The 12,685-nt window shown below is 32.3% G+C and overlaps 1 protein-coding gene across 1 annotated transcript; it reads right to left on the bottom strand.

Moving 5' to 3' along the window:
- Positions 1–2,880: 2,880 nt before the first annotated feature.
- On the bottom strand, positions 2,881–5,632 carry LOC116119978 (G-type lectin S-receptor-like serine/threonine-protein kinase SD2-5). The gene has a single exon (XM_031405916.1). The coding sequence runs from the start codon at positions 5,468–5,470 to the stop codon at positions 3,044–3,046; it is 2,427 nt and encodes an 808-aa protein (XP_031261776.1). The 5' UTR covers positions 5,471–5,632; the 3' UTR covers positions 2,881–3,043.
- Between the last annotated feature and the right edge of the window lie 7,053 nt (positions 5,633–12,685).

Here is a 12,685-nt window from a genome sequence, read left to right as displayed (position 1 = left end):
CTATAAATTTATAATGTAATGTTCACTTAATTAGATTTTTAACCATTTAATTAAGTAATGTACTAATGACTAATGTAGTAAATTAATAATGTTTATAAGTAATATTATAAATTTAAACTATTAAGTAATCATTTAACATGTAATACTATAATTAATTAAGTGATCATAATATAATGTAATGTTTATATTAATTACGTAATAATTTAATTAAGTAATCATTTGTCTATAATGTAATGTTACAATTAATTAAGTAATTGTATTATAAATTTATAATGTAATGTTAATATGTTAATTAATTAAATTCTAATCATTTAATTAAGTATTGTGCTAATGTTTATGTAATAAATTACTAATGTTTATAATATAATGTCATAATCAATTAAGTAATCATTTAATTATATAAGTTATAATTAGTTATGTAATCATACTATAATGTAATGTTGTAATGAATTAAGTAATTTACATAAATTTATAATTATATTGTAATTAATTAAATTTCTAATCAATTAATTAATATACTAAAATTTATAATGGAATGTTATAATTGATTAAATAATCATACTATAACTCTATAATGTAATGTTAATTAATTAAATTTTAATCATTAATTAAGTGATGTAATAATGTGTAAATTACTAATGTTTATAATGTAATGTTATAAATTTATAACTAATTAAGGAATCATTTAATTATGTAATGCTATAATTAATTAAGTGATCATCATATAATGTAATGTAATAATGTTATAATTTAATAAGTAAATTTAATTATAATATAATGTTTAAAAGTAATCATGTTTAAATGTAATGTTATAATTAATGTTTAAATACAATGTCATAATCAATTAAATAATAGTAATCAGTAATGTATAATAATTATTATGTGATCATACTATAATAAAATGTTACATGAATTAAGTAATCATATTATAAATTTTAATATAATATTATAATAATTTGTTTATAATAGAATGTTTATAATAATTAAGTTATCATTTATTATAATGTAATGTTACAATTAATTAAGTAATCGTATTGTAAATTTATAATGTATTTATAATTAATTAAATATCTAATCATTTAATCAAGTAATGCTAATGTTTATAATATAATAACTAATCAATTAAAAAATCATTTAATTATGTAATGTATAATCAATTATGGATCATACTATAATGTAATGTTATAGTGAATTAAGTAATCATACTATAAATCTTTAATGTAAAATTATAATTAATTAAATTTTTAATCATTTAATTAAGTATTGTATTAATGTTTGTAATGAAATGTTATAATAATTAAGTAATTAAGTAATTATACTAGAATCTATATTAATGCTATAATATATTAAGTTTCTAATATTTAATTAAGTAATGTAAACTGTTATAAGTCAATTAATTAAGTAGTAATCAATTAATGTAATGCTATAATAATTATACTATAAATCAATAAGTAATGTTATAAAATTATAATTAATTAAGTAATTTTAACTATAATGTAATGTTTTATATTGATTAAGTATGATATTTAACGTAATTAAATTTATAATGTTATCAATTTATCATATATAATTAATTAATGCTAATTTATAATAGATATACTTATAACTTGATAATTGAAGTAAATAACGAAATTTATTATATTCAATCAAATATACTATTTTATTCAAAAATGATTCTTTTAATAACATTAAAACACTTTTAATTGGATCTAATTCTAATTATACACTTAATTAATCAAACTTTAATATTAATATATTATAATATATTAAAGTTTTTAATATGGTGTAGTTTATATGTAATAAGTATCATTGTATATTTATTAATTAAGTTATTTAAAATTTTATTTTTTCTATTTTAAATTTTATATGTAAAATAATGAAACCCCCATTATTCACAAATATTCTTGGAGCCCAGGTTCCAAAACATGTTCTAAAAATCGGTTCCAAATAGGTTCCAAATGGGTACCCGTTACAGGGTCCAAGCAGGTTCCAAACTGGGTACCCATTTTAGGTTCTTTTTCCAGTTCCGATTCCTCCACACACAAGAACTGAAACCAAAACTGCACAGTGTCAGTTCCAATAAAATGAAATCGGAACCTACCGCACAGTGCCAGTTCCGAGTAGGTTCCAGTTCGATTCGGTTCTATCGTAGCCGGTTCTACCTACTACCCGTGCTTATTTATTTAAAATGAATATCTGAGAACACGTTTATACTATTAAAGCTCAGAAGAGAATCTCTGGTCTGGACCCAAGCTTCCAAGCGGTTCGTCTAGCTTGGTTGACAATTGCTTAACTGGGTTATGTAATAAGCACTCTGATGATGCTTGCTTCCGAATCAGTCACAGATTGAAGAAGAAAATGACCTGAGAAATAAAAACAAAAAGTCACGGACGTCATTTGTTAATTGCCTTACACAAACAAATGGATTGCCAAAGTTACAAGGAGTGACTTCAATCTGTAAGGTGGTCAAGTCAAAACAATATAACTCGTTGGTTTACACACAGGAAAAAGAAGCATCTTTAGTCATCACCTTGTTTCTTTCTAGCTTCAGCACAAAGACTTCTATGCCAGAGAGAAAATTATAATTGGAATATATATATATCGGCAATAAAATTAGTTTACAAGATTACGAATTGTATCGACTAATGTATAATACAAATACTAATTTATCAATCAAATGCCCATTTCTCCAGCTTGGTTGACAATCAGTGTGCTTGACTGCAGGATTGCTCATGGCATGTTTTTTACTTGTGAATTTGAAATAGATTCAGTTCTTTTTTGGTTCTTGATCAGTTCAATTAGTATTCTCCTATCATAAAAACCAGCAAAAAAGGAACAATGAAAACCTTGAAATGGGAAATTTTCACAAAATTGACAAACTAAAATTTCATTGGGGCATAAGTGATTTCACTTGATATAACTTACAAGCTTAATGAGCAAAGGAAGTCTAATGGTTCAAATGCTACTGAGAAGTAAAAAGAACCTTGTTATACTGGAAAGCTCACAAATCTATATATATGTCTCCTATATTACATTGCTTCTATTATCTTGGACCTGATAGTCGAACAGCTGACATAAGTATGCCACTACTGTCACCAAGTATTCCAGATGAACTACCATCATCGTTCCACTTGAAGCAACCTGAGTATGCCCGAGAATTCAACTGAGAAGGGGTAGGTGGCTGAGGTACAACACAGAGCCCTTCAAGCATTTGCACGACTTTAGTCATTGGCGGTCTCAGATGCATCTCATCTTGTATGCACCACAATGCAACTTTGATTGCAGTGAAAGCTTGCTCATCGTTTACATTGACGTCTAGTCTTGGATCAAGGATTTCGCTTACTTTTCCTTCTTCCAGCATCTTGAAGGCATATGAAGGAAAATGGGCTTTCTCGGTATCATTCTCTAGCTCAAAGCACTTCCTGCCGCCAATGATCTCAAGCAAGACCATGCCATAGCTGTATACATCACTCTTCTCAGAAATAGGATTGTTTGTTATCCATTCTGGTGCAAGGTACCCCCTTGTACCCCTCAGTGTTGTATATACAAGGCTTTCTTCACGGTTCATCAGCTTCGCCAGACCAAAATCTGAAACTTTGGCAGTGAAATGATCATCAAGAAGAACATTTTCAGGTTTTATGTCACAGTGGACAATCTTCACTTCACATTCCTCATGGAGATAAGCTAATCCCTTTGCAGTACCCACTGCAATATTGAATCTAGTATCCCAACTCAAAAATTGACTTTCATTGTCAGTCTTGAAGATCCATTTATCCAAAGACCTGTTTGCCATGTACTCATAAACAAGAAGCCTGTGAGCCCCCTCAGAACAGAAGCCTTTGAGCCTGACCAGATGGACATGATGTATATTCCCAATTATACTTACTTCAGCTCTAAACTCCTTCTTCCCCTGGCCAATACCCTCCAACTTTTTAACAGCCAACTGGGTTCCATCGGGTAGCACACCTAGATAAACAGAGCCAAACCCTCCTTGACCAACCTTTGTAGAGAAGCTTCTAGTTGCTTTACTGAGATCATCATAACCGAAGCGAATAGGCATTCCAGAAAAACTGTCCAAGAAAGTGTCCTCTTCCAAGTTTTCTTGAGAAAAATTCATTGAATTCTTCTTTCTGCGGTACCATAGTCCCAGATAAAGTAGAACAGCAATCACAATTATGCTTGCAATAACCATGAACACAATTAATAGAGTCTTCTTTCCCTTGTTTCCACTTCCATCACTGGTTCCACTCACAATCTTCACATATGAAATATAACCAGCCGAACCCTGCTGAGAGCGTTGAAAAGTACCTATTTGATCAAATAGATAGCAATTTTGAGTACTATTTTGAAAGAACAGTGCAGAGCAGGAGCAGTTATGAAGGCAAGCTTCTTTGCAATCCTCAACATTGAATTTTGAAAGGGGTTTAACAAAGACAAGTGCAAAATAATAAAGATTCTCGCCAACAAATAAAAGCTCTGCTGAATCATTGGAGCCATCACAGGTTGAAGAAATTGGAGGTTTGCAATTGAAAGATTGAAGAGACGAAGGGCACTGGCACCAATTCTCGAAATAGCACACATAATACAGGCCACAATGCTCAGGATTGCCACAAGAATTCTGTGGTATCTTGATAGCCTCAGAAACAACTTGATTTCCCTTGTGAAGATCAGAAAACGTAATCGCCCCATCTGAGCCTAAAATGGCAGCCCAGGTAGCATTCGGATTATTATTTTCGGTGAAGACGAACTGCCAAAGCAATTTCTTATTCTGATCATAGAAATTCCATGCATAGGACTCCAGATATGCAGAATGGACCTTGCCACCAACACTACTATTCGTTTTTCGGCTATCATTTGCCAAGGACCAATAGGTTTGTGGAGTCTGATAGCCTGCATACAACACCAAATCACCAGACTTTATTTCAAGAAAAACACTCATGTTGTTGCTGTTGGGAAAACTTTTAAGTCTCATTCCTTCCGAAAACTCCTGGCCGGGTAAAAGAGTATCAGTGGGATGGCTATAACTCTGCCAAACAACAGTTCCATCCTCTCCAAGCAACACCAAATTGCCCGAGTCCTGCAATTCCATGGATGAAACTTTCTGACCAGTGGTATTTGAGGACCAAGCTACACCATCTCCCAGTTGCAAATAAACATTCCCATTCTTCCCAAACACAAACTTCTCAGATCCTTTAACCAATTTGGCTCTATTAGCAGTCCAAACTACTTTGGCACTACTAATGTGAATGACAACAAGCAAAAACAGTTGAGCATCCAAGCCAGTGTAAAATCCACAAGCGAAAACTGAGCTGTTAGACCGCAGGAATAGGCCATTCTTATCAACCCAGTCACTGTGGGATGCCTCAAACCCAGGATATATCTTGCCAATATGTTGAGAGTCAGCAATACAAGTTTTGAACAAAAGAAGAAGACAAAAACACAAGACTCCACTATACTGGAACAAACCCATAATTTCTATAACTGAAAAAGAAGCACTGAGCTTTCCCAGATAATCAAAAGAAAATCAGTCTGAATATTAACTACAAGCACAATTTTGTTCAAAACAAGTGAAAATTAAAAAAAAAAAAAATGATGAGCAAGAAAGTAGTAAAAGAAAGTGACTGACCTCAACCAGTGATGGAATCAGAGAGACAAATGGATTGGCAGAGTCAGGATTTTTTGGGATTTGTGTTGATTTAAGAAAAATGAAAGCTTTAAGATGTGAAGCGTGATTCTGAAACTGGTTTTATAGGAGGAGAAAGAGACAGAAGAAACAGGGTTGGGAGGGCAGGTAGTGAAAATTTTATGATCTACTTTAATTTAAACTTAAATAAATCCAGCTACCAATGTTTTGTCCGTTTTTTATTTCTTCTACATTTGAATGATCTCTTCTTTTACGTTAGTTCATTTCATATGTTGTCTGGTTCTGAACATAGATCATGATCAAACGATATGTTTTCACTTGTTTTTTGACCAGTTTTCAAAGGGTCCTTGTTTTCTTGGTATTTTCCTTTTCATAATAATTATTGGCATGAAGAAGTCGATAGATTTCTGAGATGTGAATAACCAGTGGCCATTTTTTTAATTAAAAAATAAAATATGAATAATCAACGAGAAACTTGAAGGAGATGCCAAGAAATTTTAAGGACAGAAGCAAGGAAATAATATTATAGTGGTTTTTTTAAGAATGATAATTTATGTTAATTAATTTTTGGTTAGTCTTAAATCTTAATATAAATACAATTACAATCTTAAGAGATTCGAATAATAATTTTATTAAATCCGACAAAAAACACCCTGGTTCTATGAAGTAATTAACTCTATGGATTCCTTTCATATATTCTCCCTTTAATTCAAAACTATAATCCACTTGTATTAGATTTCATTATCTTCAAAATATTTGTATTATGTAACTTATATTATTGAATATAAAACTTATAATATAACATATAGTATCAAATATTAAGGAAAGCACTAACGCTTGTGGGTGTTGGTGTGTCAAAATTTTGGTATATTAATCACTACTAGGTGGCCTAATAGTAAAAGAGCAATAGTACTATTACACTCATAAACCTCTCTCACTAACATTCCCTCATAAACTCGACGTGTCAACTCATAACTGATCAGCTCGCAATGGGTCCTGTCTACTCAACAATGGATCTCGCCTAACCAATTACAAGCTGCTACGTCGGCGTTTATGAGAGAAGAGAATGATCTAACATGATCTTCCAAGTTGAGTCATCTTGATAGTAAAAGAGCAAGAAGAGGATCTAACATAGTCTCCCAAGTTTGAGTCCCCTTGAGAGTAAAAAAGCAAGAGGAAGATCTAACATAGTCTCCCGAGTTCGAGTTTCCACGGTTGTTAATAGGAGTGATCATTGAAGTTCTTATTCAACCGATAGCTCCAAGGTCTCGAGGAATTAGTTGAGGTGTCTGTAAGCTGACTTGGACACCCCCGATCACCAAAAAAAGAAAATCTAATATGGTTTTTCGAGTTCGAGTCTCCATGACTACTAATAGGGATGACCATTGTAGCTCTTACTTGATCAATAGTTTCAAGATCTCGGGAATTAGTTAAAATACATGCAAGCTAGCTTGAACAACCCAATCATTAATTAAAAAAACAAAAAAAAAATTATTATATTAGAAAAGCTTTGTGGAATTAATCTTGAGTACCAAGTAATATATTGACTAGGGTTGTAATAATTAATTAATTGTAATTAAAAATCAAATCAGAAAACCACTAACACAAACTACTCCACTTTGTGTATTATACTATGGATTTAGATAAAAAGTTGTGGGAATATAATCTTTATTTTCCAACACGCCCGAATCTTTCGATTTTCCTGTTTGGTATCGTTACATTTTCACATACATTCTAAATTTCTAATTGGCTGGCTGTCCGTTTCCATAAGGTGGAATTATATAATATTAAATGGATGATTTTGATGTTAACTTCGTAATACAATGTGAAAGCGTGTTGAAAAGAGTGACTTTTCACAGAAGACTGAAAGTTGAACTATAATTTTAAATAATCTTTAAACATAAACGACAAGAGGTAATTATTTATGTGACGCTTGTCCCTAACTTTGGACTCATTTCGAAGAAGATATCTTCGTCTCACTGTGACGTAATTTATACATCAAGTAATAGGTTAATGACATAATTTATACATCATAAATAATAGATTAGTCATTAGTGAGATAATTTATTAATATTAATGTGTTTTTTTTTTTTAATTTCCCATATAGTGTTCTAATAATTGACTCGGGGTGAAACTCGATAAAGTGGTTGGGTCTCGGATTGACCGGTTGAACCGATTTTGACCGATGACATCAGCATGTCCAGATGTTTGAAATCCAGTAAATACACCCCTAAAAATTACGCATCAGTCCTTATAGGTTTGAAATCCAATAAAAACACTCCAAATGCAAATCAGCAGTCGACTAGTTGGCAATGGCGACACACCAAAATGTAAATCACACTCATCCTTTGAACCATTCCCTAGAAAATCTATCTATGATCTGGCCGAAATCGAACCATTTTGCGGCAAAAAACACCACCGTCGATGCTGACAACCCACGCCAAATAGGGCTTGTTTTCGGCGTTGACAACACTCCTCATCACCACGAAACCACTCCCTTTAGTCTGCCGACCAAAACCCATCTCACCCCCTATTCGCCTCGTCAATCACCGATAATAGTCCGCTATTGTGGCCATGTGACTTTTGCATTTTCTAGTCGTTTTACTTATCAGAAATCACCTCTATCACCACCTTTCAACTCACTGACACTTTCTCTCCAAAACCCCTACCAGCCTTTCCACCGTCTGCTCGCCGATTGTCGCCCTCCTCTTTAGCTTTTGCTTATTCGGATTGTGAATAGTTAAAATTGGTGACCTAGCCTGGCGAAGGCCCCGGGTCTTGGTTAGACCAGTTAAACCAATCGAGTCGGGCCAGGTTTTAAAACAAAGTTCCCATATAATTAAAAACTTGATATAATTTGTATATATGAAATGGGTTAGTTGAATAAAAGGAAGTCTATATTGACTATATAGATTAGTAAGTTAAAAGTGTGGAATTTGAGATGTCAAACAAACATTAAGTTGTCTCGCACTTCCATTGCCATGTAAATGTCTTTTTGTTGGAATTTGCTTCCTCGTATATTTGTTTATGGAAATTAATTAATTGGATAATATTTTAATTTTGTGGAAGTAGGTTAAAGATCACAAAGACTTTATTTATAAATCATCCATTTTAATTAAATAACGGAAGGGTTTATCTAATAAAGGCTCTAGTGAGATAGTGTCTTGGATAAACTTAAGAACAACTCGACTATTCCTTAGAGAGAGCTATCCCACAGCAACCCACAATACATCATGAACAAAAGTACTAACTTTGCACCGAACGAGGAATCGAACCTAAGACTGTGAGTTGAAGTCATGCACAACCGCCTTGATTTGCCTTTACCGTTGGGCTACCCATGGATGGGTAGATAGTTGCTTTCTTTAAAAAGTATTAAGAATACCCCTATCACTAATAATATGTTAGATTTGATCAAATTCATATAACAATATGGGTGCTTTTAATCCCTATAATTGGAAATGTCAAATCTTAAAAAAAAAAAAAAAAAAAAAAATCAACTGTTAAAAAGATAACAAAAATAAAATAATATAAGAGCTTTTTATCAGTATTTCTATCTTGACTATAAACACACTTGAATATAATGCTCCACACACCCATACTATTTTTCATTATCATAATCATCTCCTTTTTTGTTATACCTAATTCAACCCGGTATCTAAGGGTGTGTTTGGGGCATTAAATACATATTTGTTTCCTTATTCTGAAAATCTGATTCTCTTTTATTCAACTATTTTTAAACCTCATAGATTTGTTAATTTAACTAAATAACCCCAATAATAAAAGTTTATAAATTGATAAAAACACCCCCACCCACCCACATATTCCCAGTAGCCGACCACTGGTTGCCGGCATTTAATGGGTGAGTGGAGGTGTTTTTATTAAGTTTAAAACTTTTATTATAGAGGGTGTTTAACTAAATTAACAAATATAGGAGATTAAAAGATAATCTTATAAAATACATTTTCAAATTCAAATCTTACCTCATAATAATAACTCAACTTAACTTTTTCAAAAATACTACTCAAAATAATAAAACAAACACACCCTAATAAATGTCTTCTCTCTGTTTGACCTATTTATCTAGTAAAACCATCCAATCTAATATATTATTTATATAAATCAATTCATATGTGGAACCTTAAGACTTTGAGATAAAGTTATTTACCCAATTTATATTTGTGATTAATTATCTAACCAATTAGCCCAATAATTTGACTCTAGCCATCTAATATTTACAAGTTTTAAATTAGGTTAAAGTTTTACTTTAAAGTATATTTAGTCTAAATCTTATGTAAATTTCAACTTTGTTTTGACTATTGGAGATTAATATCATAATGTTATGATTAGGAATCAGGGGATGTGTGGCATTAAACTTTCTTTGTTTTTTTTTTTTTTTTTTTTTTTTTTTTTTTATGACCAAAGTGTCATCTCAACAAATTCCCAAAACTTATTGAACACTCTACAAACTTAATGTTTTAAGGTAATCGATAAATGTGATAAGTGATCTCAAGATAGTTTAAACTCAAAAAACCAATAAATAGATCAAACCTTCTTGAAGGCCATCTGGTCAACCTCTTAGCGTTATATTAAACTATTTTTAATTAGTTATTATAGCTAATCCCTCTAATCTTTATCTACTCACATGTCCCATACCTTTTAATGAACTGATAATATTTTTTTTGTAAAACATAGGATACGCGATCTCTCTTATGATACAAAATTACATAAAAGTTAGCATTAATTAAAATTTCATAACCTTAATTTATTTGTAAAAAATCTTTTATGTACGAGAAAAATAATAACATAATTTAGCATGAAATGATCATATGTTCATGTGAATGACACGTTAAAGAAAAAATTATTATCATAAATCATACTTTAATTATTTAAATAATTCTATAGGAATCACCCTATAAAAAGGCAGAAATGATGACAAAGCATCACAGGCTATCACATGATCATTCTCACGATTCTATTTAATGTAACCGGTTGCCGTTTGGGAACTAACCAAATTTTACCTTATCCCACTCTTTCTATGCATTTCTAAAGATTGGCAAATACAGAGAATTGTGGGCTTCAATTCAGATCTAATTAATGGCCACTGAAGGCCCTGGCCCAGAACCCACGACAATAGACTGATACCATTTGCTTATATCACTATTTTTTTCTCTCCAATAAGTAATATTATGCATATATACGAGTAAAGTAGACCACCGTGTGTTTGAATATGCACGTTATATACACATTAGGTAAAACTCACCTTTAGAAACGATTTGTAACAGAAGAGTGACTTATTGCTTATAAGCTCAATTATCATGCCTGAGACCTAATTAAGTTGTTACAATTTACCACATTTTCCAACTTTTGGAAGGTATGTCCATTATACCCAATCACTCAATTAGATGACTTTATGAATCCTGCTCACAGAGTCTATTACGTGCCAAACATTGGGAGTGAGTGGTAGGAGGGGATGGTAAAATGGTCTGGGGTTCCTTCCTGGAACAACCTATTTTGAGATGAGTGAGTATAGAAAAGAAAGAGAGAAGATTAGGATTGTTAAAGGAATCCTTTTCCTACCGAAACTCGGTAATTGGGGTAAATTTTTTTTATGCTCTTTCATTACTGATTGAGTCCTTTAAATAAGAAATACATTAACACCCATACATGATCGTGGAAACCTTCCCCTTTTTCTTAGGAACAACTCCCTAAAGACTAACTACTTTAGCAATAATCTTATGGAAGAAGTCTATTACTATTAATGCTTGATTTTGATACTAACGACTTGCATGTGCAAAGTGCTAAGTTGTTTTTAGAAATTACACGTGAATGATTGGGATAATCGAATGCAAATACTAAATAATAAATGAGACATGGTTTTAAAAGTGGTTCGGATGCTTAAAGCGAATCTTACGTCCACTGTTTCTTTTATATATGAGAGATTACAATAGGTTACATATAGCGAACAGTAAGTAGAGGTACAATAACTTAATATCCAGAGAGAATATCAAGTCAGTCTCTTTCTTGTAGGTTGTCTTTGCTCTGAAAATAAAAATTACAATCAGAATAAGGTTTCAAGATCGAAATCCCGAAAATGAGAGGGAGAGTCCTCTATTTATAGTATAGGAATTCAAGGTAATGATTACAAATCTGTAAGTGGGTAGGTGCCATGCAAATCCTTCCTTGCCTCTCATCGGCTGATAACTTATGAAATATCTTCAAATTACCTAGGGCTTTGACAAGTGTGCGGTCCTCTATCACTCATAGACAAAACTTGAATGTGCCAAGTTGATGACAACCATATCTCTTAGACGGCACAAAGCCTTCCTAAACTCTAATTGGTGCTTGTTGACGTAGGCTAACATCAGTCCTTATTTTTTAGGCATAACAAAAGCTCCCCAGTTCTTAAGGTTCAAAGATTGAATTTTGAGAACTTCATGATTATGCCGCGACCTAACTTGTCCCGAGAAGCATTTGCCTGAACTAACAGTTGAGATTAGCCACATTGTTACAAACGATGTGAGGCTGATAGTCTACCTCGACCAGTGGACTGAGTGTAGATTGTGACATGGGTCTTCGAGAATTGCACAAGCAACCTGACATGATTGTTTCACAAAGGTCCAACGACCTGGTTCAGATCATGATCAGTGATACGAAAATGCATTTCGAACTCTACTTGCCATTCATGACTTAAAAACACTTAGAATATTTTGCTGTCGAAAACTGAGGATCACCTCGCTCGAATTTGACATGTGGAGAAAAGTGTCTTATTCAAACGACCTCTTCAGATGTTATACGTCATGCTTGACAACTGTCTTGGTCAATAAAATAAGTTTTATCTGACAGACGTGTCTCTGCATAATAAGTGCCAGCCATGAGCATTAAATGCTAGCCATGCTGAAACGACATTCCCTTTCGAAACATTAAATGCAGATGAGGGCACATTTAATGTGGAGGAGATAATCACGCTGACACTTGACAATTTCAATAAAGAAAGACACTGGTTGATCTTCACAAACCATGAAGGTTACTCTTCACGTGGAT

This window comes from Pistacia vera, unplaced genomic scaffold (assembly GCF_008641045.1).
Source record: "Pistacia vera cultivar Batoury unplaced genomic scaffold, PisVer_v2 Contig913, whole genome shotgun sequence".
NCBI classification, from domain to species: domain Eukaryota; kingdom Viridiplantae; phylum Streptophyta; class Magnoliopsida; order Sapindales; family Anacardiaceae; genus Pistacia; species Pistacia vera.
The sequence above is the reverse complement of the archived record's forward strand: the minus strand, read 5'-3'. Positions and strand labels throughout refer to the sequence as shown.